Here is a 23,164-nt window from a genome sequence, read left to right as displayed (position 1 = left end):
TACAAGTTAAATAGTAATGGCCCTAAAACAGATCCCTGAGGCACTCCACTAGTGACTTTCCTTTTCCTGGATATTGCACCCCCATACACAACTTGTTGATACCTATCAGATAGCCAGTCTCCAATCCAATGCACTAATCTAATATCCAACCCCATCTGCTCTAGTTTGACTGTCAACTTATCATGAGGTACTCTATCAAAAGCTTTTGCGAAATCCAAGTATATTACTGTGTATCCTTCTCCTCTGTCCAAGGAAGCAGTCACTTTATTGTAATAAGTAAGTAGATTACTAAAACACGACCTCCCTTTAGCAAATCCATGCTGTCCATCAAAGATTATACCATTGTTGTCAACCCAACTCTGGATCCTAGTTCTCACAAGCTTCTCCAACAACTTAACCACAACACCTGACACACAGATAGGCCTATAGTTTGATGCTTGAGTTCGATCACCTCCTTTATGAAGTGGCACAATCTTGCCCTCCTTCCACTTTTTAGGGACTTGACCAAGTGCAAGACTCGTATTAAAAAAATATGTCAAGGCAGGTGTCAACTCTCTGGCACATTCCTTCAGAATACGCGATGATATATTATCAAGTCCCACAGCCTTATTTACATGTAGTTTACTCAACTCCCCAAACACCCCTTGCTCACTTACAGTCAGTCTCTCCTCCCCATCATCAACTGCTCTTAATCTCTCTATGAAGTCACATTCACAAGATTGAAAGATCTTTATGAACTGCTCATTAAGTATCTCCACCACACATTCTGCAACAGCTGTCTTTATACCATTTCCTCCAATCAATGTTCATCCTTCCATAATCATTCTTTCTTTTGCTGGCTACATATCGAAAGAACTCCCTAGGATTCTTTTTAGCTTCATTAGCTAACTGCTGTTCATACCTCTCTTTAGCTACTCTCACCAACCAAGTCACTCTCCTTGCCTGGTCTTTGTAGAACTCATGAAATTGGTTACTTCCACTTCTCTTATGCTGCCTCCACAATGCCCTTTTTCTCTGTATTGCATGCTTAATCTCTTTATTCATCCATCTCACACCTAACTTATTTAACCTTCTCACCCGTGGTATACATTTAGACATTGCATCCACTAAATATTTTTTGAAAATCCCCCAAGCGCATTGATCTCTTTTCCAGCTAACTCCTCATTCCATGCAACACCTGCAAGCTGTCTCCTGAGCTCTTCATAATCACCCCCCTTGTAGTTCCACATATACCCTTTTTTCACAGGGGTCCCTTCACTGCTGGCAACCACTCAAGTAATCACCTCATGGTCACTTTCACCAATTGGTGGATGATTTGATACCTCATTGATAATTACATCCTCCGATGAGATGACCAAATCCAAGACCCTTAATCCTCTTGTGCCCTCTGTTACATACTGTCTGAGGTAGTTATCCCTCAAAAACTCAAGAAACTCATTTTCTTTACTTCCAGTTGCTATCTCTTCATTCCAGTCTATATTGCCATAATTAAAATCACCCATAATGATCACCCTTTTCTTATTTGCTTGGCTTATTTGACTATACATTTCACTATCACCACCATCCACATTACCAGGTCTATAACAACATCCCACCAAGTATTTGATTCTATTCACCTCTATCTCACACCATACTGCCTCAAAACCACTGGCCCCATTTCCCTCTTGCATCTCTACCTTGTATGGACATAACTCTTTGTCTATCATCAATAGCACTCCCCCTCCCTTTTTACCCCTTCTATCCTCACGAAACACATCATACCTTTCCATCTCTATTCCTGTCAGGATGTCATCCTCATCTAACCATGTCTCACTTATTCCGACAATCTCTGGGTGCACAGACGCAATTAGTGCAACCATTTCATCCGCCTTGTTTCTTATACTATTAGCATTGGTATACAAACACAACAACTCATTTCTGGATCTACAGCTAGTTCCACTGATACCACTCACTCGATGTAATCTCTCCATGCTGGACTGCGGCCATTTCCCTTTCTGCTTCTTCATTTTAGAACCCTTTGCAATTCCATCTGTTTCCTTTTGATCCCTGATCATCCCATTACTTTCCTGCCTACACATTCTCTCACCTCCTCTTGGAGCATCCACCGTTCTCACGCTGTGTATCCCTGTCCACCCTGAGCCTTGCCGTTTCCCTGCTCCTCTTGCACACCCATTCTCTCATTTTCTATACTTATACCACTCACTTTTACATTTATTTCCACTCCTTCAATCTCTCCTGTCTTACTCTCCTGCTCTTCCACATCACTCCCCTCTCGATCTGATTCATTCTCTCTATTCACTTCTCTACCTTCCAGCAGCAGTCTCTCCAAGCGACTCACACCATAACCACTCAAATGCAGTCCATCACTCCCATACAGCTCACTTCGTCCCTCAAACTCATTCCACACATTAACAAACTGTACTCCCATCTCCTCACACATTTCAGCCAGAATATCAGTCATAATCCTTGCTCTCCGCCTCATTTCACCACAATCATACCTAGGCAACACACTGACCACCCTTCCTGTCACACTATTCTCCTTTATCTTTCCAAGCAGTCTCCTGACATTCATTTTGACATGCTCTTTGTTCTCTCTCAAATCATTCGTACCAATTAATACAATTAACTCTTTTGCTCGTTCCCGCCTCATATTCAATGCCTCAATCACTCTACTCATTTTACCGCCTGGAAAACATACCTTGTGCATTTTATCCTCTATCACACCTTTAATAATGGAGTCGCCATACAACGCCACTCGCTCATCTTTTGTTATCTCTTTCATGCCATCATGATTTATTTTAATAGTTTTGACCTGAATTCTCTTAATTTCATTCCGCATCCATTTCATTTCTTGCTTCATCCAATCCAATTCACCTTCTGAACCTCGTGACACATTCACTCTATCATTAAATCTTTCTAACTTTCTAACTCTCGACCCCCTCTTCTCACTTTCCCTCTCATTCATCCTTCTTTGTTTCCGTACTTTCGGTCCAACATACGTCCAACTTTCACTGTCATTCTTCTCACTTTCACTCTCACATATCTTTCTTTGTTTCCGTACTTTCGGACTAACATGCGTCCAACTTTCGCTATCATTCTTTTCACTTTTACTGTCATTCATCTTTCTTTGGTTTAGTACTTTCATTCCAACATGCGTCCAACTTTCGCCATCAGTCATTCTTTTTTCGCTATCATTCATTCTTTCGATTTTTTTTACTTGCGATTTCTGCACCACGGCATTTCTACTTTCATTCGTTCTCTCAATTTCGTTTCTTTCCGCCTCACTTTCGTCCCTTTTAACATCCGTTACGGTTGTCAAATCACTCTTTTTCTTTTTTCCTGATTTTTTAACATTTTTTCGCCTGTCTTTCCCGCCATCCTTCTCTTTCAAACGTGCACTCGCGACACAATCGGTACTAGTACTTTCTGTCATCAACTTCATATTCGCATTCATCAATTCCTTGTTCAGGTCACATTTCGCACACACCCTTCTTCCATCCGCACTAAACATCCACAAATCATTTATGTAGTCGAAGGAATACATATAACAGACCTCACACTTAACGAACCGACTGAAATCCAAATTAAAATCATGGAATGACAATGCCGTCGCCATTTTTTTTTTTTTTTTTTTCTCTGCAGGTTACTAGACCTAATATTAACGTTTTCATATTTAGTTTAAGCAAGAAAAAAAACCCCACACTAATAATATCAGTAGCGTACAACGTTTACAGCCGCTCTTACTTAAACAATTACGCATATATACTTAATTATTCCTAGTAAAACTTATCTGAATCAGGAGCTCTTCAAAACACGTTCGTAGCGCTTGACCCACTAGCGCCCCTTCAATATTAGATCCGGCATTATTTCAAAGCTGAATGTAGAAACTATGAAAGTTTCATGAGAGAGTTTGTGGGAATACATCCCCCCCCCCCACACACACACATTCACAAGTTGCGTGAGTGTGGACTACTTAAAAGACATAGATGCTGCCCAAGGGTCTATATATTTGCCTTTTATTAGTCCATTTTTTGCTAGGGTTTTACTAGCCTGAGAGCTGTTTCAAACTGGTCGGTTCACTTCAGAGACCAGGCAACTCTCATTATACTAAGGAACTTGAAATGTCATAGAAATGTATTTTTTGTAAGTGAACTCTTGGTCAGTGTGTGAAAGTAATTAATAAAATAAACAGCCAAAAAAGCTTCAGTTCGGCAGTGCAAAATTACATAAACAAAGTGGATATTAGATCTAGCATAAAGTCAATAACTGATTTCCATCCTCTGGGCTGACTAGATATGTCAGCCCAGAGGATGTTTATTTATTTATGTTCAAATACCAAATGCATTATTCTCATATTATTCTTATTATTATCTTAAGACCCCATGGAGTCACATACTCATCTAGGAGTTCTCTTTTGTCATACACACAGCTCATCATACCATGCCTTAAACATACTCAAAATTTCTGCAGACACCATGCTCTCAGGCAGTGCATTCCAATCATTCACAAGTCTCCATGCAAAAAAACCTGCTTCTCACTCCCTAGTTCAACCCCCCCCAATACACCTTTCATGGATGACCTCTTGTTATTCCCTGATCTCCCACCATTTTATAAAAGACCTCTTCAACGTTAATCCTATAACAATCTCTTACTAACTTGTATGTATATCATATCATCACCTCTTCCTTCTATCCACTAAACTGTAAATCTTTTCCGATATTGTTAACATACATGTTAAAAAGCAATTATCCTTAAACAGACCCATGAGGCCCACCACTAGTGACTTTCCTGTTCTGGGATATTGCTACTCCATACACAACTTGTTGATACCATACCTATCATACACCTAATCTCCAATCTAATGCGCTATTCTAATATTCAACCCCCCATTGCTCTAGTTTGACTATTAACTTATCATGTAATAATTTATCAAAAGCCTTTGCAAAGTCTAAATGTATAATTGTATATCCATCTCACCAGTCTTTCCAACACTTTATTCACAACACCTTACACACAGATTAGTCTATAATTTGATGATTAAATTCTGTCACCTCCTTTATGAAGTGGTAAAATCTTGTCTTCCAGTCCTTTTGAACTTGACCCAGTGTAAGACCCATATTAAACAAATATATTAAAACAGATATCAACTGCCTGGCACATTACTTCAAAATATTCAGTGACACATCATCAAGTACCACAACCTTATTAATATATAGTTTGCTGAATTCCATATTTCTCATCCTCTCTCACAGTCAGTCTCTCCTCTCCCTCATCAATTGCTCTCAAGCTATCGATGTTGTCACATTCATAAGGATGCATGACTTTTATGAACGGTTCATTGCATGTCTCAAATATATCCTCCAGTGCACCAGTTGCTCTTATACAATTTTCTCCAATGATGCCAACCTGTGATAACCTTTCTTATTTTTGCTGGCTACATATCGAAAAAAACTCCCTAGGATTTTTTTTTTTTTCTCATTAGCTAACTGCTGCTCATACTAAACTTTTGATATCCTTACCAACCGAGTAACCCTATTTATAATCAAGAGGCAACATAAAAAGAGTGATAATAATCAATTTGGAATTTGATTATTATCACTCTTTTTATGTTGCCTCTATAATGCCTTCTTTCTCTCTATTATATGCTTCATCTCTTCATTCATCCATTTCACACCTACCTTATTTAATCTCTGACCTTTAGAATACATTTAGGCATTGCTTCTACTAAGTAGTTCTTGAATATCACCCAAGCAACATTGATCTCCTTTTCTCCTAACTCCTCTTTCTATACTACAACTGCAAGCTTTCTCCTGATCCTCTCATAATCACCAGCATTGTAGTTCCACATGTATCCTTTCCTCACAGAAACACTCACATAGCAAGCAACCATCCAGATAATTAATTCATGGTCACTCTCACTAAATGGAGGGAGACTTGACTTATTTATAACAACATCCTCTGATGAGATGATTAAATCAAAGACCCACAATCCTCATGTGCCCTCTGTTACATACTGCCTGAAGTAGTTGTCCCTCAAAATCTCGAGAAACTCATTTACTTTACTTCCAGTTGCTATCTCATCATCTCAGTCTATATTGCTATAATTAAAATTATGCATAATTATCACCCTTTTCTTATTTCCTTGGCTAATTTGATTATACATTTAATAGTTGCTACCATCCATATTACCAGGTCTATAACAAAATTTGACTAAGTATTTCATTCTATTCATCTCTATCTCACATTATGCTACCTCAAACCAGTCTTTCCAACACTTGATCCACCTTTATGCATTATCACTATTTCCCTCTTGCATCTCTACCTTGTATGAACATTACTCTTTTTCTATCATCAGTAGCATTCCACCTCCCTTTTTTCCCCTTTCTATCTTCATGAAATACATCATACCCTCCCATTCTATTCCTGTCAGGATGTCATCTTCATGTAACTATGTCTAACTTATTTATTATTTTTTAGGCCTCCAAGGAGTCAAATGACTCATCGTGGAAAGTTCTTCCTAGGAAACACAAAGTTTATCATACCACTCCTTAAACTCATTGGCCATTCTCACTCTCACCACTCTATCAGGCAATGCATTCCACTGTTCAACCAACCTCCATGGAAAGAAACCACTCCTCACCCTCTTGCTCACAGTTTCCTTTCGTAACTTCCAGGGATGGCCCCTTGTCATCACTCCTTCCTGCTCTCTGTTCGACCAAGCGAAAGAACTCCCCAGCGTCAACCTTATAACCACCTCTCAACAGTTTAAAAGTCTCAATCATATCACCTCTCCTTCTTCTGTCCACCAAACTCTGCAGTCCACATTCCCTCAACCGAAGTACAGTTTCAGGACTGTATTAACATGTACAGTCCTGAAATTGTCTTTGTACCCTTTCCACAGTTAATTTATCCCCTTCAAATCCTGGGGACCAAATCTGAGAACAATAGTCTAAGTGTGGTCTGATCAGGGTCTTATACAACGGAAGGATAACTCTTTTATCTCTGCAGGTCAGCGTCCTTCTCATTATTGCAGCAATCCTCTGTGTTACCTTCACCACCTTTGTAATATGTCCCTTAAATTTCAGGTTTCTATCAATCATCAAACCCAGATCTCTTGTCTGCCCTACTTCCTCCAGTTTAACTCCTCCCATAGAGAATGCACCATCCCATCGATGTGTCCCAAACCTCAGGACCTTACATTTTGCTGCATTAAACTGAACCCCCATTCATTTGCCTATCTATCTAGCTTATTCAAATCCTCTTGCAGGGCTACCACATCTGCACTATTACTAATAACCCTTCCCTGCTTCACATTATCCGTAAACAACTGAATATCCTGAACCCCCATTCATTTGCCCATCTATCTAGCTTATTCAAATCCTCTTGCAGGGCTACCACATCTGCACTATTACTAATTACCCTTCCATGCTTCACATCATCCGTAAACAACTGAATATCCCCCTGCAATCCACTGACAATGTCATTGATATAAAGGTTAAACAATATAGGTCCCAGTACAGAGTGTTGTGGGATCCCACCTGTAATCCTCTGCCTCCTTGAAACTGTCCCACCATACACAACACTCTCTGATACCTATCAGGCAGCCAATCTTGAATCCAGTTAACCAACCTGACATCCAACCCCATCTGCTGCAACTTAAATATCAGCTTATCATGTGGCACCCTGTCAAATGCCTTCACTAAATCCAAGAAAATGGCAGTATATGCCTTTCCTTCATCTACTGCTCTTGTAACTTTATTATAAAAGGCTAGCATATTACTAAAACAAGAGCACCCTTCACAAATCCATGTTGACTCTCACAGATAATATTGCCATCATCTGCCCAATGTTGTATACGGTCCCTAACTAATTTCTCCAAGATCTTAACAACTACTGATGACACCCAATCTGGCCTATAATTAGATACTTCCAGTCTGCTACTGCCATTATGCAATGACACTATCTTACCTTCCTTCCATTCCCTGGGCACCTTTTCTGTAGCCAGACTTTCATTGAAAAGCCAGGTCAAAGGAGCTGTCAGTTCCTTAGCACATTCTCTCAAAACTCGTGGTGAAATACCATTCAGTCCCACAGCTTTACTGACATGCTCTCCTCCTGCACCTCTAGACCTCGAACCTGCCCTATCCCTCTAGTATTAAAATTTACTCCTCCAGGATGAAATACACCAATAAAGTGTTCATTAAACAATTCCACTATGTCCTCTGCATCAGTCACTCTACCATTTTTATCTCACATTTTAATTTCCATTTTTATCCCACAATGTTATTCTTCCACAATCATTTCTATTCCTACTGGCCACATAGCTAAAAAATTCCCTAGGATTTTCTTTGGATCTTAGGGGCAATCTCTTCTAATATTCCAGTTTTGCCTTCCTTACCATACTAGTCCATACTACCCCACCCTCTGTGCAATAAGCAATTAAAATCCGACAAGTTTCATAAGTCATAAGACTTGCATCATCAAGGGTACTGTTACATAAACGTTTTACACAACAAAAGCCTATTAATAATTAATTACACGTATTAGATGTTTTGATAACTTCAGAACTACATATGTAAACCCAGTGACTATGTGAAGATATGTAACTTCACAACTGTTTCATGTGTAACCCTGTGAAGATACGTAACTTCACAACTGTTACACAGTTGTGAAGTTATCAAAACATCTAATATGTGTAATTAATTGTTAATAGGCTTTTGTCGTGTCAAACTTTTATGTGCCAGTACCCCTGATGTAAGTCTTACATCATTAGAGGGGTCTTACGACTTCTGAAACTTGTCAGGTTTGAATTGCTTATTTTTATTAAACTCTTTATTTATATTATAGTTTGGTCTCAATAGTAAAAACTTCCCAGATTACTGTTAAACCACAGAAACTTATGTTTGCATTATTTATTTTCATCTTTTTTGCTAAAACTTTATTCATTTCACTCTGCATCCACCTCATCTCTTGTCTCATCTTCACCAACTCAGCTTTTAAATCATGTGTCGTTTTTTCGCTATTATTCAATCTTGCTATTTTATCACCAGTCACATACACTTGTTTGATGTCAACCCCACTTGCCATCTTACTATTAATTGCACTTTGTTTTTTAACATCATTATTGCCCACTTCATCATTAATTTCACTCTGTTTTTTTTAATGTCATATGAATTATCTCCCACTTTATTTTCAATCAAACTTTTTCTTTTGCTTTCATTTCCACCCACTTTCTGAACATTCCCACAATCTTTAACTGCCATGTCAGTTACAACGCCATATTTCCTACTCATATTTAAACTATTTAAACTCGTATTTAAGCAAGATATTACAAATTATAAGAGATAGTGAGTGAAAGATATGAGAGTATATGTTGGAGCAGAATCAAGAAAACAGGTGCCAGCATACTGTAGAGCTCTGGACTTTGACTGCTGTAGTTTGATTTGTTCATTAATGATATTGAGGATGATATGAAGGAGAATATGGAGTTGTTTACTGATCTTTCTAAACTAGAAAGGGTAACAGTAATTAAAGGTGATCGAAAGATCCTGATAACAAATAACTGTATTAAACTCTATAGCACAGTAAAAATAATTGGGATATATGCACCAGAGAGGAAAGAAAATAGTCTGGTATATGACTTTCTGCATTTCTTTATAAAAGTTGTTGTTACTGTCTTCTTCTTTCCCCTCTGGTTCATATGCCCTGATTATTGTTATATGATCTCTTAATGTTCTGAGATCTAATTTGTAGTAGTCTTTGACAGTCACAAATTACAGTATTGTTCTTCATAGATTTATGTATCATTATATTATTGTAATACCAGACTTTGCTCTTTTTTTTTTTTTTTTTTTTTTTTTTTACTATTCTATAGATTTTTATATAGTTAGGATCAGGATCTTTACATCACCTTTATTCACTGTTACCATTTCCACTTTAGCATGATCAGTAAACAACTCAGTATTCTCCATCATATCATCCTTGACGTCATTAATGTGCAAATCAAACTGCACAGTCCAAGTCCAGAGCTCTATAGTATGCTATTATGCTTAATTATTATGTCTTCATGCTGCATGACGTAATGCAGTACTGTCATTTTTTTTTTTTTTTTTTTGACAGCCTTACCCTTGAGTGGTTGTGAATCTAGAGCACATTAATTCTTTTAGTGGTTGACTTATCTGGATAGAAGAACCATCAACTAGATTGTACTCTTCATATCATTTCAGACCTATACTATTCTGAGGCTGTTAGTATCACACTGAGTGTTGAAAATCATCTGCCAAAACATCTTATACCACAATGACTCAAATCAACAACCTGTAGGTTCTAGAGCAAATATAATTATCCCCTCAACCAACCAGATTGCAAGAGAGTATATTTTGTATAAACCATAATAATATCAATGAAGTGTTCACCAAATTAGTTGGTTTATAATTAGAATTCAATAGAATTTTAGATATTATTTATTAGAAAAAAATAATGTCAAAAGTTTCAGTGAACTCAGATTTGGTGGTTGTTGACCTAAAAGACTTTTTTTAGACAAGCAAAATCTTTACTGCTTTATTTCAGGTGAAACTGCACCAAAAGGAGATGCAGGCTTACCAGGATTTCCTGGAATACCTGGAGAAAAGGGAGATTCAGGATTACCAGGACTCCCAGGGCCACCTGGCCTTGATGGACCTCTAGGACGTCCAGGTCCTCCAGGAAGAGATGGATTGGATGGATTACCAGGACGAAAAGGTAAAATATTGCTGACATTTGTTTGTTCTATTACTATTATATTAGAATTTATCTTTATTATTTTTCTGTTTCTGCCAGATTATTTTGTTGCATATTGCTTACTGGCGAAAGTGGAGATGTGGGTGCTAAACTTACATTGTGATGGGAGGAATTCCATAGTGTTTTCTTCTGAAAAGATTATTTAGATGATCCTTCGATCATATAAATAATATCAGTAGTGCAGTGATGTAGCTGGGGGGGGGGGGGGTGGAAGGGAGGTCCACCACGGGCAGCACTTTGAACTTTTGCAGTTAATTCTAAAATACAGTCTCCAGAACTCGGTTCCAAATATTGTAATACTACTGCGAATTTTCCTCACAATTGCTGTAAGTGTTGCTAGTTGTGAGAGGAGTTTTTCTAAATAAAATTTGATTAAGAATTACCTACATTACTATAAAATAGACTTCACCAATGTCATCGATTTTGTTAGAGAAAAGCAAGAAAAATAACATTTTAGAATGTCGAAATTAAAGTTTTACTTCAAAAATAAACATAGTGTTTTAATTTATTTTCCTATACATCATTTTGACTTTTTTTAATATTTTTGGTGTGTATTGAGGGGGGTGGCAAACTCATGGACCGCCCCGGCTGGCAACAGCTCTAGCTATGTCACTGCAATAGTGGAAATTTTTCTCCTATACAGCACAAGTTCTTCAGCACACGATCTTCTTATGTATAATGCTCATGAGTATATGTATTTACAGCAAACAATAAGCACAGGGATTAACTTCCAAAAGACTTATTATTATTATTCAGGTCTCCATGGAGTCAAAAGACTCATCATGGGAGGTCTTTTCTAAAAAACACAAGTCTTGAGGAAAGTCCCTCCTAGGAAATACAAAAGTCTATCATACCACTCCTTAAATGCATTGACCGTTCTCACTCTCACCCTTCTGATGGGGTGGTTTCAACCACTCCATCAGAAGGGTGATTGAACCACCCTCCATGCAAAGAAACCACTCCTCACCCTCTTGCTCACAGTTTCCTTTTGTAACTTACAGGGATGGCCCCTTGTCATGACCCCTTCTCGCTGTTCAACCAAACGAAAGAACTCCCCAGTGTCAAACCTGTAACCACCTCTCAACAGTTTCAAAGTCTCAATCATATCACCCTCCTTCTATTATCCACAAAACTCTGCAGTCCACACTCCCTCAGCTGATCCTCATAACTAACATTGTACAGTCCCGACAGCATCTTTGTTATCTGCCTTTGTACCCATTCCACAGTTAACCTATCCCCTTCAAATCCTGGGGACCTGATCTGAGAAACAGTAGTCTAAGTGTGGTCTGATCAACGTCTTATACAACGGAATGATAACCACTTTATCTCTGCAGGTCAGTGTCCTTCTCATTATTGCAAGTTACCTTCACTACCTTTGCAATATGTTCCGTAAATTTCAGGTTTCTATCAATCATCAAACACAGATCTCTTGTCTCTCCTACTTCCTCCAGTTAACTTCTCCTATAGAGTATGCAGCATCCCATCGATGTTTGTTTCCCAAACCTCAAGACCTTACATTTTGCTGCATTAAACTGCTACCCCCATTCATTTGTCCATCTATCTAGCTTATTCAAATCCTCTTGCAGGGCTACCACATCTGCACTATTACTAATAACCCTTCCCAGCTTCGCTTCATCTGCAAACAACTGAATATCCCCTTGCAATCCACAGACAACGTCATTGATATAAAGGTATAAACAATATAGGTCCCAGTACTGAACCCTGTGGAACCACACTTGTAACCTTCTGCTCTTTGATATTGCTCCACCATACACAACTCTCTGATACCTATCGGACAGCCAATCCTGAATCCAGTTGACCAGTCTAATATCCAGACCCATATGCTGCAACTTGAATATCAGCTTATCGTGTGGCACCCTGTCAAATGCCTTTGCTAAGTCTAGGAAAATGGCAGTATATGCCTTTCCCTCATCTAAAGCTCTTTAACTTTATCATAAAAGGCTAGCATATTGCTAAAACAAGAGCACGTCTTCACAAATCCATGTTGACTGTCACTGATAACATTAGCCTCATCTGCCCAATGCTGTATATGGTCTCTCACTACTTTCTCCAAGTTCTTACTAAGATTATGCCTATATTATTATTATTATTATTATTATTTAGGCCTCCAAAGAGTCAAAAGACTCATTGCGGGAGGACCTCGTTAGGAAACACAAAGTCTATCATACCACTCCTTAAACTCATTGACTGTTCTCAGCTCTCACTACTCTATCATGCAATGCATTCCATGGCTCAACCACCTTCTATGCAAAGAAACCACTCTTCACCCTCTTTCTCACAGTTTCCTTTCGTAACTTCCAGGAATGGCCCCTTGTCCTCACTCCTTCCTGCTATTCAACTAAGCGAAAGAACTCCCCAGTGTCAACCCTGTAACCATCTCTCAACAGTTTAAAAGTTTCGATCATATCACTTCTCCTTCTTCTATCCACCAAACTCTGCAGTCCACATTCCTTCAGCCGATCCTCATAACTAACATTGTACAGTACTGAAACTGTCTTTCTTATCTGCCTTTGTACCCTTTCCACAGTTAATTTATCTCCTTCAAATCCTGGGGACCAAATCTGAGAAAAACTGTCTAAGTGTGATCTGATCACTGTCTTATACATACATATACATACAATGGAAGGATAACTCTTTTATCTCTGCAGGTCAGCGTCCTTCTCATTATTGCAGTAATCTTCTGTGTTACCTTCACCATCTTTGCAGTGTACCCCTTGAATTTCAGATTTTTATCAATCATCAACCCCAGATCTCCTGTCTCCCCTACTTCCTCCAGTATAGCTCCTCCAATAGAGTATGCAGCATACCATCAATGTGTCCCAAACCTCAAGACCTTACATTTTGCTGCATTAAACCAAAACTCCCATTCATTTGCCTATCTGTCTAGCTTATTCAAATCCTCTTGCAGGGCTACCATATCTGCACTCTTACTAATAACCCTTCCCAGCTTCACATCATCTGCAAACAACTGAATATCTCTCTGCAATCCACTGACAATGTCATTGATATAAAGGTTAAACAATATAGGTCCCAGTACTGAGCTCTGTGGTACCCCACTTTTAACCCTCTGCCTCCTTGAAACTGCCTCACCATATACAACTCTCTGATCAAATAAAAAATAAGGTTCCAAAAGACAGCTAATTACAGGAATCATCCCTGGAAGCTATTTAAGAGTGTGGTTAAGAGGTGTGTGTGAGGAGTAGATTTTTACATGCAGAATTGTGAGTGCATGGAGCAAATTATTGGAATATGTTGTTAATGTAGGAAGTATTAATGATTTTGAGATTCAGTATGATATCAATCAATCTCCAAGACCCAATTTCATGCGAATGAAATTGGGTCTTGAAGAAGAGCGGGTGGGCGTATTATGTGTATATGCCCTGCAAGTTCGTTGTACAGCAGAGGAAAAAGATGAGTTCTGGAATGTGTTAGATGAAGAAATGAGGGAATTGGAAGAAAATGAGATGGTGATTGTCGGAGGAGTATTACAAGATGAGGACAAAATCAGAGGAAGATGGAAAGAATATTTCCGAAAACTACTAAATGAGGAGAATCCAAGAGAGAGAGAGGTGCGAGGATGGAGAGATAAATGAGAGACTGGTTCAAGACATAAGTAGAGAGGAAGTGGTTTTGGCTGAGAAACATGAAGAATGGAAAGGCTGTGGGAGCAGACCAGATACCTGGGGAAGTATGGAAAAGTTTGGGCAGTGAGGGCGTGGATATGTTATGGGATCTGATATGTAAAATAGCCCAACAGGAAAAGATACCAGAGGAATTGAGGAAAAGTATTCTCGTCCCAATCTACAAAGGAAGAGGAGATGTTCAAGACTGTGGCAACTATAGAGGAATCAAGCTAATGTCACACACATTAAAAATATGGGAAAGAGTAATTGAAGCAAGGTTATGGCAGGAAACAAAAATTGGTGAGGAGCAGTTTGGATTTATGCCAGGAAGAGAGACAATGGATGCAATATTTGCGCTAAGGCGATTGATGGAGAAATATAGAGAGATGCAAGTGGATCTGCACATGGTGTTTATAGATCTGGAAAAGGCATACGACAGAGTGGCCAGGCAGGAGGTATGGAGGTGTATGAGGAAGAAGGGGGTGTCGGAGAAGTACGTGAGGTTGGTGAAGGAGATGTATGATGGAACAGAAACTCAGGTCAGGTCTAGTGTCGGCATGACAGAAGGGTTCCCTATTGTCGTAGGGCTACACCAATGATCAGCTCTGAGCCCCTACCTCTTTGACCTGGTCATGGATGTACTAGTGGAGGATGTCAAGAAGGAGGCACCATGGAGCATGCTGTTTGCCAATGACATTGTTCTATGCGAATCATCCCAAGAGAAGCTTGAAAATACCCTGGAAGAGTGGAGAAAGGCATTGGAGGAGAGCAGCATGAGAATTAACCGGGTGAAGACTGAATATATGTCAACGGGGAGCGACGAGGATATCGTCATATGACTTCAGGGTGAAAGGCTAATTTCAGGAAAGAAATTCAAGTACCTTGGGTCGGTTGTCGAGAGGAATGGTGACCTGGATGAGGAAATACAGCACCGAATAACATGCGGTTGGATGAATTGGAGGAAGATGAACGGGATCCTGTGTGACAAGAGAATGAGTTGTAAGAGGAAAGGAAAGCTCTATAAGATGGTGGTGAGGCCGGCGATGCTCCATGGTGCGGAGACGTGGCCTATAACCAAGGCACAGGAGAGGAAGATGGAGGTAGCGGAGATGCGGATGTTGAGATGGATGAGTGGTGTGACAAAGAAGGACAGGATAAGGAATGACTACATCAGAGGGACAGTTAAGGTGGGACCAATTGGCAAGAAGATACAAGAAAGTAGGCTGAGGTGGTTTGGACATGTTGAGAGGAAGGGTGAGGAGTATGTTGGTAAACGAGTGGAGTATATGAAGTTGGAGGGAAGGAGGAAAAGAGGCAGGCCCAAGCTCAGGTGGAGGGATAAGATGACAGAGGATCTTAGGGAGAAAGGATGGAGTCCGAAGGATGCCCTGGACTGGAGAACTTGGAAGAGGAAGGTTAAAGATTGGTGCGCCGACCCCGTTTAACATGGGATAAGGCAGAGAGAAAGAAGAAGAAGAAGAATTGTCGGAGAAGACTTGAACGGACACATAGGAAGACAGAATAGAGACTGTGAAAGGGTGCATGGTGGTCACGGAGTGGGAATGATGAACCAGGAAGGAGAGAGGGTTGTGGACTTTGCAGTAGCGTTTGATCTGGCAATTGTGAACTCATTTTTCTACAAGAGGGAAGAACATTTGATAACATTTAGGAGTGGTAACAACAGCTCACAAATTGACTACATTTTGACTAGAAGAAAACATCTTAAGGTTGTGACAAATTGTAAAGTAATTCCAACAGATCAAGTAGCACAACAACACTGACTGCTGTGCGCAGACTTTAAAATAAGATCGAAGATAAGAACTTCTGGATGCTGTGGGATGCAATTAAGTGGTTTTGCTTAAAAGAGGAGAGTGTGAGGAATCATTTTAGGGAGAGGGTTAGAGAGGATTTCGGATGGACTGGAAAGTGTACAGGATTGGTGGAAACAATTCAAAAGTAATCCTGAGCTGTGCAATCGAGGTGCTTGGTGAGACATCTGGAAAGATTAGAGAGCAGAAGGAGGGATGGTGGTGGAATAATGATGTACAAGTGGCAGTGACAGCTAAGAGGAAGGCAAAGCAGAAGTGGGATGAGTCAAGAGTGGAAGAGGACAGAGAGGTGTACAAAGAGAGAAAGCAAGAAGCCAAGAGAGTTGTGGCACAGGCGAAGGCCATGGCATATCAAGATCTGTATGATCAATTAGAAACAAAGGAAGGACAGAGAAAAATTTACCAACTAGCAAAATGTAGAAATAATGCAGCAAAGGACATCTTACATTTGAGGCAGATCAAAGATGCTGAAGGAAGAGTATTATGGAGGGATGTGGACATAAGAAACAGATGGAAAATATACTTTGAGGGACCTTTGAATGAGGAAAATGCAAGGACTCTCAGAGGAGATGGGCAGCCTTCTGAGGGGATGGTGCAGAACATCAGTAGAGTGGAAGTGACGGAGGCCATGAAGAGGATGAGGAATGGAAAATCGGTGGGCCCCGACAGAATTCCAGTGGAGGCATGGAAGGCACTGGGGGAAGAGGGAATTGACCTGCTGTGAGACCTGTTCATGAAAGTTTGCCAACAGGAAAATATACCCGAGGAATGGAAGGAGAGTACTCTTGTCCCCATCTACAAGGGTAAAGGGGATGCATAAGACTGTAAAAATTACAGAGGAATAAAGTTGATGTCCCACACAACGAAGATCCTAGAAAGGGTTCTTGATGGTAGATTGAGGAAGGAAGTGGAGATTGCAAAGGAACAATTTGGCTTCATGCCTGGTAGATCAACAACAGATTCTATCTTTGGGTTACGGCAGATGATGATAAAATATCGAGAGAAACAAAGGGAGCTACATCTGGTATTTATTGATCTGGAGAAAGCATACGATAGAGTGCCAAGGCAAGAAGTCTGGAGGTGTCTGAGGGAGAAGAAGGTGCCAGAGAAATATGTCAGGTTGGTGCGGGAAATGTACAGAAATGTGAAGACAAGTGTTCGGACCTGTTTGGGACTGACAGAAAGTTTTCAAGTAACAGTTGGCTTGCATCAAGGGTCAGCATTAAGTCCGTTTCTGTTTAATATTGTGATGGAGGTGGCAACAGAGGAGGTGAGAGAAGATGCACCTTGGACAATGTTGTATGCAGATGACATCTTGTTGTGTGTAGATTCAAGAGAAGAAGCGGGAACTAAACTGGAAAGATGGAGAAAAATACTGGAAGAGAGAGGTATGAGACTGAGCAGAAGTAAGACAGAGTATATGTGTTGTGCAGTGGGTGGTGGCCAGGACACAGATCTGGAGCTGGAAGGAAATGTCATCAGGAAGGTGAGAGACTTTAGATACTTAGGTTCAATAGTGGAAGAAGATGGCGGATCTGAGAAGGAAGTGGGATACAGGATACAAGCGGGTTGGAGGAACTGGAGGGAGATGGCTGGAGCGTTATGCAATAAGAGGGTGTCGATCAATCTGAAAGGCAAAATTTATAGGACAGTAGTGAGGCCAGCTATGACATATGCTATAGAAACTGTGGCCCTGAGGAAAAATAATATCAGCAGGATGGAAGTAGCAGAGATGAGAATGCTTAGGTGGATGTGCGGTGTTACCAGAAAGGATCATCTGAGAAATGACTATGTCAGGGGAACAGTGAAAGTTACGAACTTAGGAGCGAAAATACAGGAGGCAAGGTTGAGATGGTTTGGTCATGTGATGAGGAGGGAGGACGAATATGTGGGAAGAAGGGTCATGCAGATGGATGTGCAAGGAAGGCGGAAGCGTGGGCGGCCAAAGAAGAGATGGAGGGAGCTGGTAGAAGAGGACTTGAAGATGAAGAACTTGGATGTGGTGACAGCCCAAGACAGGAAGGTGTGGAGGAGACTCATTACAAACAGTGACCCCACTTAAGTGGGAGAAGCTGCAGAAGGAGAAGAAGAAGTATGATATCAATCAATCAAAGTAAAATTGCTATTGAACACTTTGCAAGAGTGAATCTCGTTAACGTGATTTATTCGTTTACCATTTATTTACATTTATTTAGTTTTCCAAATTTTAGAAATTTGGAAAACTTTTATCAGATCATTAAACATCAAAGAAATGAACTTTCATAACAATTATGTAATGAGCCATAACGAATAAATCACGTTAACGAGACATGCACATTGTCACGCACAATACCAATTTTTTGTATGAATTAGAACCATCAGTTATAACCTAGTCTGTAACCTTCATTTTAGCTTACTAGTTTGTATTCCCTGAGGATGCCAATAGAAAAAGATTGGCAAAACATGTAGGAGGATAAAATAAAGCTACTTGACAAAGATTATAAAAAAAGTGTAATAGTCTTATGTCAGGAGGAGTTGTAAAGGTATTGAAGAAGTTGTTCAAGAGCAACTTCTTGGATAGATGGAAATGAGATACTATATGAGGGACAACATGCTTTTGTGAAAGGTTGGTTATGCCTCAATAAATTGCTAACGTTTTATAATATAGTAACAGCTGAGCTGGATAAAGATACTTTATCCAGCTCAGCTGTTACTATATTCTCATCTGGATAAAGGTACTTTTGCAGGATGCCATATGGAATTTTAATTAATAAATTGCAGCACATGAGGGATGGATATAATGTTGAAGTGGATAATAGAATGGTTGTTGGAAGTTTATTTTTCACTTGGTCAGACTATAATAAATTTAGTTTTAATCCTTTATCCAAGTGTGTGCAAACAAAGTTTGGGCCTGAAAGTATCTTCAGGACTCGGGTAAAGTGGTACAACACTGGGCAACTCCTTGCAATGGTGGAGCAAGCTAACATCGCTCCTATCTCAGTATCTCCCATAATGCAAAACACCTCTCCTTGCAGATATGTATAATGTTATCCTTGTGGATATACATATCCACAAGGAGATGTGTTTTGCATTATGGAAGATACTGAGATAGGAGTGATGTTAGCTTGGGATTAGCAAAGTTTAGGCCTGAAAGTATCTTCAGGACTGGGGTAAAGTGGTACAACACTGGGAAACTCCTTGCAAAGGTGGAGCAAGCTAACATCACTCCTATCTCAGTATCTCCCATAATGCAAAACACATCTCCTTGTGGATATGTATAATGTTATGCATTAATATCCTTGTGGATTTACATATCCACAAGGAGATGTGTTTTGCATTATGGGAGATATTGAGATAAGAGTGTTGGTAGCTTGCTCCACCTTTGCAAGGAGTTGCCCAGTGTTGTACCACTTTACCCCAGTCCTGAAGATACTTTCAGGCGCAAACTTTGTTTGCACACACACTTGGATAAAGGATTAATACAAAATTTATTATATTCTGACCAAGTGAAATATAAACTTTCAACATCTTTCTCTAAATCCAGAGTAATTTAATAAAAAGGTGGCACACCGTTTGGCAGCTCCTATAGGAGGAGATGACCTTGCTAATGCTTCTGCCTGGTATCTCCACTTGGGCCTGGCTCCCACTGAAGAGACCTCAATAAAGGTCGAAACTAGTCTGGGTTGTGGCCCTTCCCTTAATGCATAACATTATACATATCTGCAAGGAGATATGTTTTGCATTATGGGAGATACTGAGATAGGCGTGTTGGTATCTTGCTCCACCTTTGCAAGGAGTTGCCCGGTGTTGTACCACTTTACCCAAGTCCTGAAGATACTTTCAGGCGCAAACTTTGTTTGCACACACTTGGATAAAGGATTAAAACTAAATTTATTATAGAATGGTTGTTGGAGAGATATCATAGAGTAGTTTATTCAGGAGTAGAGTCTGGAAGAGGGCCTGTGACTAGTGGCATACCACAGGGTTCTGTTTTTGGATTGCTACTATTAATTTGTACATTAATGATATAGGAAAAGATCTTAGAGGAACTCTTCAGTTTTCTTTGTAGATGATAAAAAAATGTGTACAGTAATAGTTAATACAGATGATTTGAATAGAATTGGCAGTCTGGGAGAAGAATAATGGATATCAGCTTAATGTGTGCAAAGTGTAAAGCTATGAATTTTGGGGTGAAAACATTACCAGCTGTATACCACATTGGTGGACCTGTACTCTGGGAAATTGACAAACACAGAGATTTGGTGGTGTTGGTAAAGAGGGAGTTGAAGTTTAGAGGGCACGTAGTAAAAGACTAGAGCAGCTCCTAGGATTATTTGGTTACTGAAGAATACTTCAGTAACCAAGAACTCCAGCCTACTTGGCTGAGTAGTTAGCATATCCGTTCTCCAGCCAAAAGGCTGCAGGTTCAAATCCCACCGTTGGTTTAATGTCAGTTTAATGAATTTCCTACAATGAGTGTACCGACTCCATAGAGAGTGTTATAATAATAATGAAGAGAATTTGATGGGAAAAAATGAGATAGTCATGTTTATGTATATTCCAGATGTACTGCATTAAATGGTTTTGGAGTTAGATGTTTGGTGATAACATTGTTCAGTGAGAAGTTGGAAATGCAAAATCAGGGAACTAGAAGTATTAGGTAGGATGCAATCAAATATGGGTTCAACCATCCCTGAAAAAGAAATACGTGTATGCACAGAAACTATTATTCAATGCCAAATGCAGTTTCACAGGTTTCAATTCTGAATAGGTTGGTAATAACATTATGCAAAGGTAATAGTTGGTCTTAAAGCACTGTTGAAATGCATGTACATGAATGCCAGAAGTGTCAGATAAAAAGGAAAGGATTAGTTGTCATTTGTCAGCTCATCTTGGCCATATTTTATAGGTATTATTATTATTTTTTTTTATTAACATCTGACCTCCACGAGTAAGAAGCTCTTGCGGGAGGTGCACACTATTGCACATCAAATCTGCTTTAAACTGATTCAGTGTGTCTATACCTACAACACACTCGGGCAATGCATTCCACTCACCAACCACCATTCATGCAAAGAACCAACTCCTCACTTCTCTGCTCACACTCTCCTTATATAGTTACCAGGGATGGGTTCTTGTTCTTCCTCCCTCCCATTCTATGAATAATCATTTCCATGTTGACCCGATAACAATCCCTCTGATCTGGTTTTCCCTTTCAGTCATTTCCGATCGTCGATGACTTTGTAGGCATTGCCAACAAAGTATTCCTGGTCAGATTTTTTTTACAGGGTTGTTCTCCGTTGCTTTCCCCAAAACCCCCAATTTTATCTGGGCTCGGGACCAGCATATGGCTGGGATGTATTCATGACTGCAATCCTTGTGTGTTCACGGGGCCGGTTTGCTTGTTCTGGGGAACAAAAAACCTGAGTTTCCGGATGAAAAAAAAAACATATGAAACGACCCCATATGAGACCAGCTAACTCACCTTTTGTCAAAAAGAAACCAGATAAAGGTTCCTCACATCACTGATGGGAATCGAACCCAGGTCTTTCCAACCAAAGGGCTTTGTCTATACTGAATGAGCTATGGAGGCTCTTAACAACCCCTGACTATGTTATATCTCTCAGTCATATCTGCAACTTACATTCCCTCAATCTGTCCTCATAGTTCACATTCCAATGACCACTGACCACCTTTGTGAATTTTCTCTGGACCTTTTCCAGCATATGCTCATCACCATGAAAACATAGTGACCAAATCTGCACATAATAATCCATATGAGACCTGATGAAGGCCTTATACAATGGAATCATAACCTCACTATCTCTGCATGTCCTCTGCATCATTGCCATTATCTGATGTGATGTCTTCACAACTTGTGTAATGTGGCTCCTGAATTCCAGGTCCTTGTCCATCATCACTTCTAGATCTCTCATTTCTTCTACTGCCGTTTAAAGTTTCTCCACAAGTGTATGCTTTGCATCCCATTGTTGCTTACGAAATCTCAAAACCTTACACTTAATACGCTGAACTGATAGTTCCACTTACCTGCCCATTCATGCAATCAATTCAAGTCCTGTAAGACCATAACATCTGTGTGATTCTGCATTGCTCTCCCCAATTTTGCATCATCTGCAAACAGCCGCAAATCACTAGTTAAACTGATCTTAATATCATTGACATACTAATTGGACAACAATGGCCTGAAAACTGACCCGTTCAGCACATCACTAGTGACCTTTCTCTTTCAGGATACCGCACCCTCATATACAGCTTTCTGATACCTATCTGACAGCCATTCACTTGTCCAACTCAGAAGTCTGTTAACAAATCCCTTACGATTCAATTTATTTAACAGTTTGTCGTGTGGCAGTCTATCAAATGCTTTTGAAAAATCCAAGTACACCACTGTATATCCATCTCCTCTGTTCAAGGTATTTGTCACCTTGTTATAGTACATAAGTTAGTAAATCATGATCTCCCTTTAACAAACCCATGCTAATAACTACAGAGAATGCTGCTGTTATCAATCCGTTTCTGTATCTTACTTCTCACCAATCTCTCTAGTACCTTCACCACAACTCCAGATATATATTGATTGGCCTATAATTTGAAGCCACAGTCTTATCACCGCATTTATGCAGTGCAATAATTTTACCTCCCCCCCCCCGACTCCCTTGGAACCTGTGCTATTGTAAGATTCCTATTAAACAGGCATATCAATGCTACTGTCAATTCCCTGAAACATTCCCTTGAGATGCATGGTGTATGTCATCAAATTCTATCACCTTATTGACATCAAGGTTATTTATTTCCTCAAATACCTCCAGCTCACTCGCAATTAAACCATCCACTACAATGTTGAAAGTTTATTTTTCACTTGGTTAGAGTATAATAAATTTAGTTTAATCCTTTATCCAAGTGTGAGCAAAC

At 39.7% G+C, this 23,164-nt stretch overlaps 1 protein-coding gene across 1 annotated transcript in view; it reads left to right on the top strand.

Annotated features, from left to right (window-relative positions):
- Col4a1 (Collagen type IV alpha 1) overlaps positions 1-23,164 on the top strand; it is a 903,940-nt gene that overhangs the window by 635,982 nt on the left and 244,794 nt on the right. The window contains exon 27 of the mRNA XM_090402880.1: positions 10,570-10,740. Coding sequence (XP_090259006.1) covers positions 10,570-10,740 — 171 coding nt within the window. The remainder of the gene's footprint in view (positions 1-10,569; positions 10,741-23,164) is intronic.

The sequence above is a fragment of the Typopeltis vanoorti genome, chromosome 13 (genome assembly GCF_054136105.1).
Source record: "Typopeltis vanoorti isolate ZY-2024b chromosome 13, IOZ_Tvanoo_1.0, whole genome shotgun sequence".
In the NCBI taxonomy this organism is placed as follows: domain Eukaryota; kingdom Metazoa; phylum Arthropoda; class Arachnida; order Uropygi; family Thelyphonidae; genus Typopeltis; species Typopeltis vanoorti.
The sequence above is the reverse complement of the archived record's forward strand: the minus strand, read 5'-3'. Positions and strand labels throughout refer to the sequence as shown.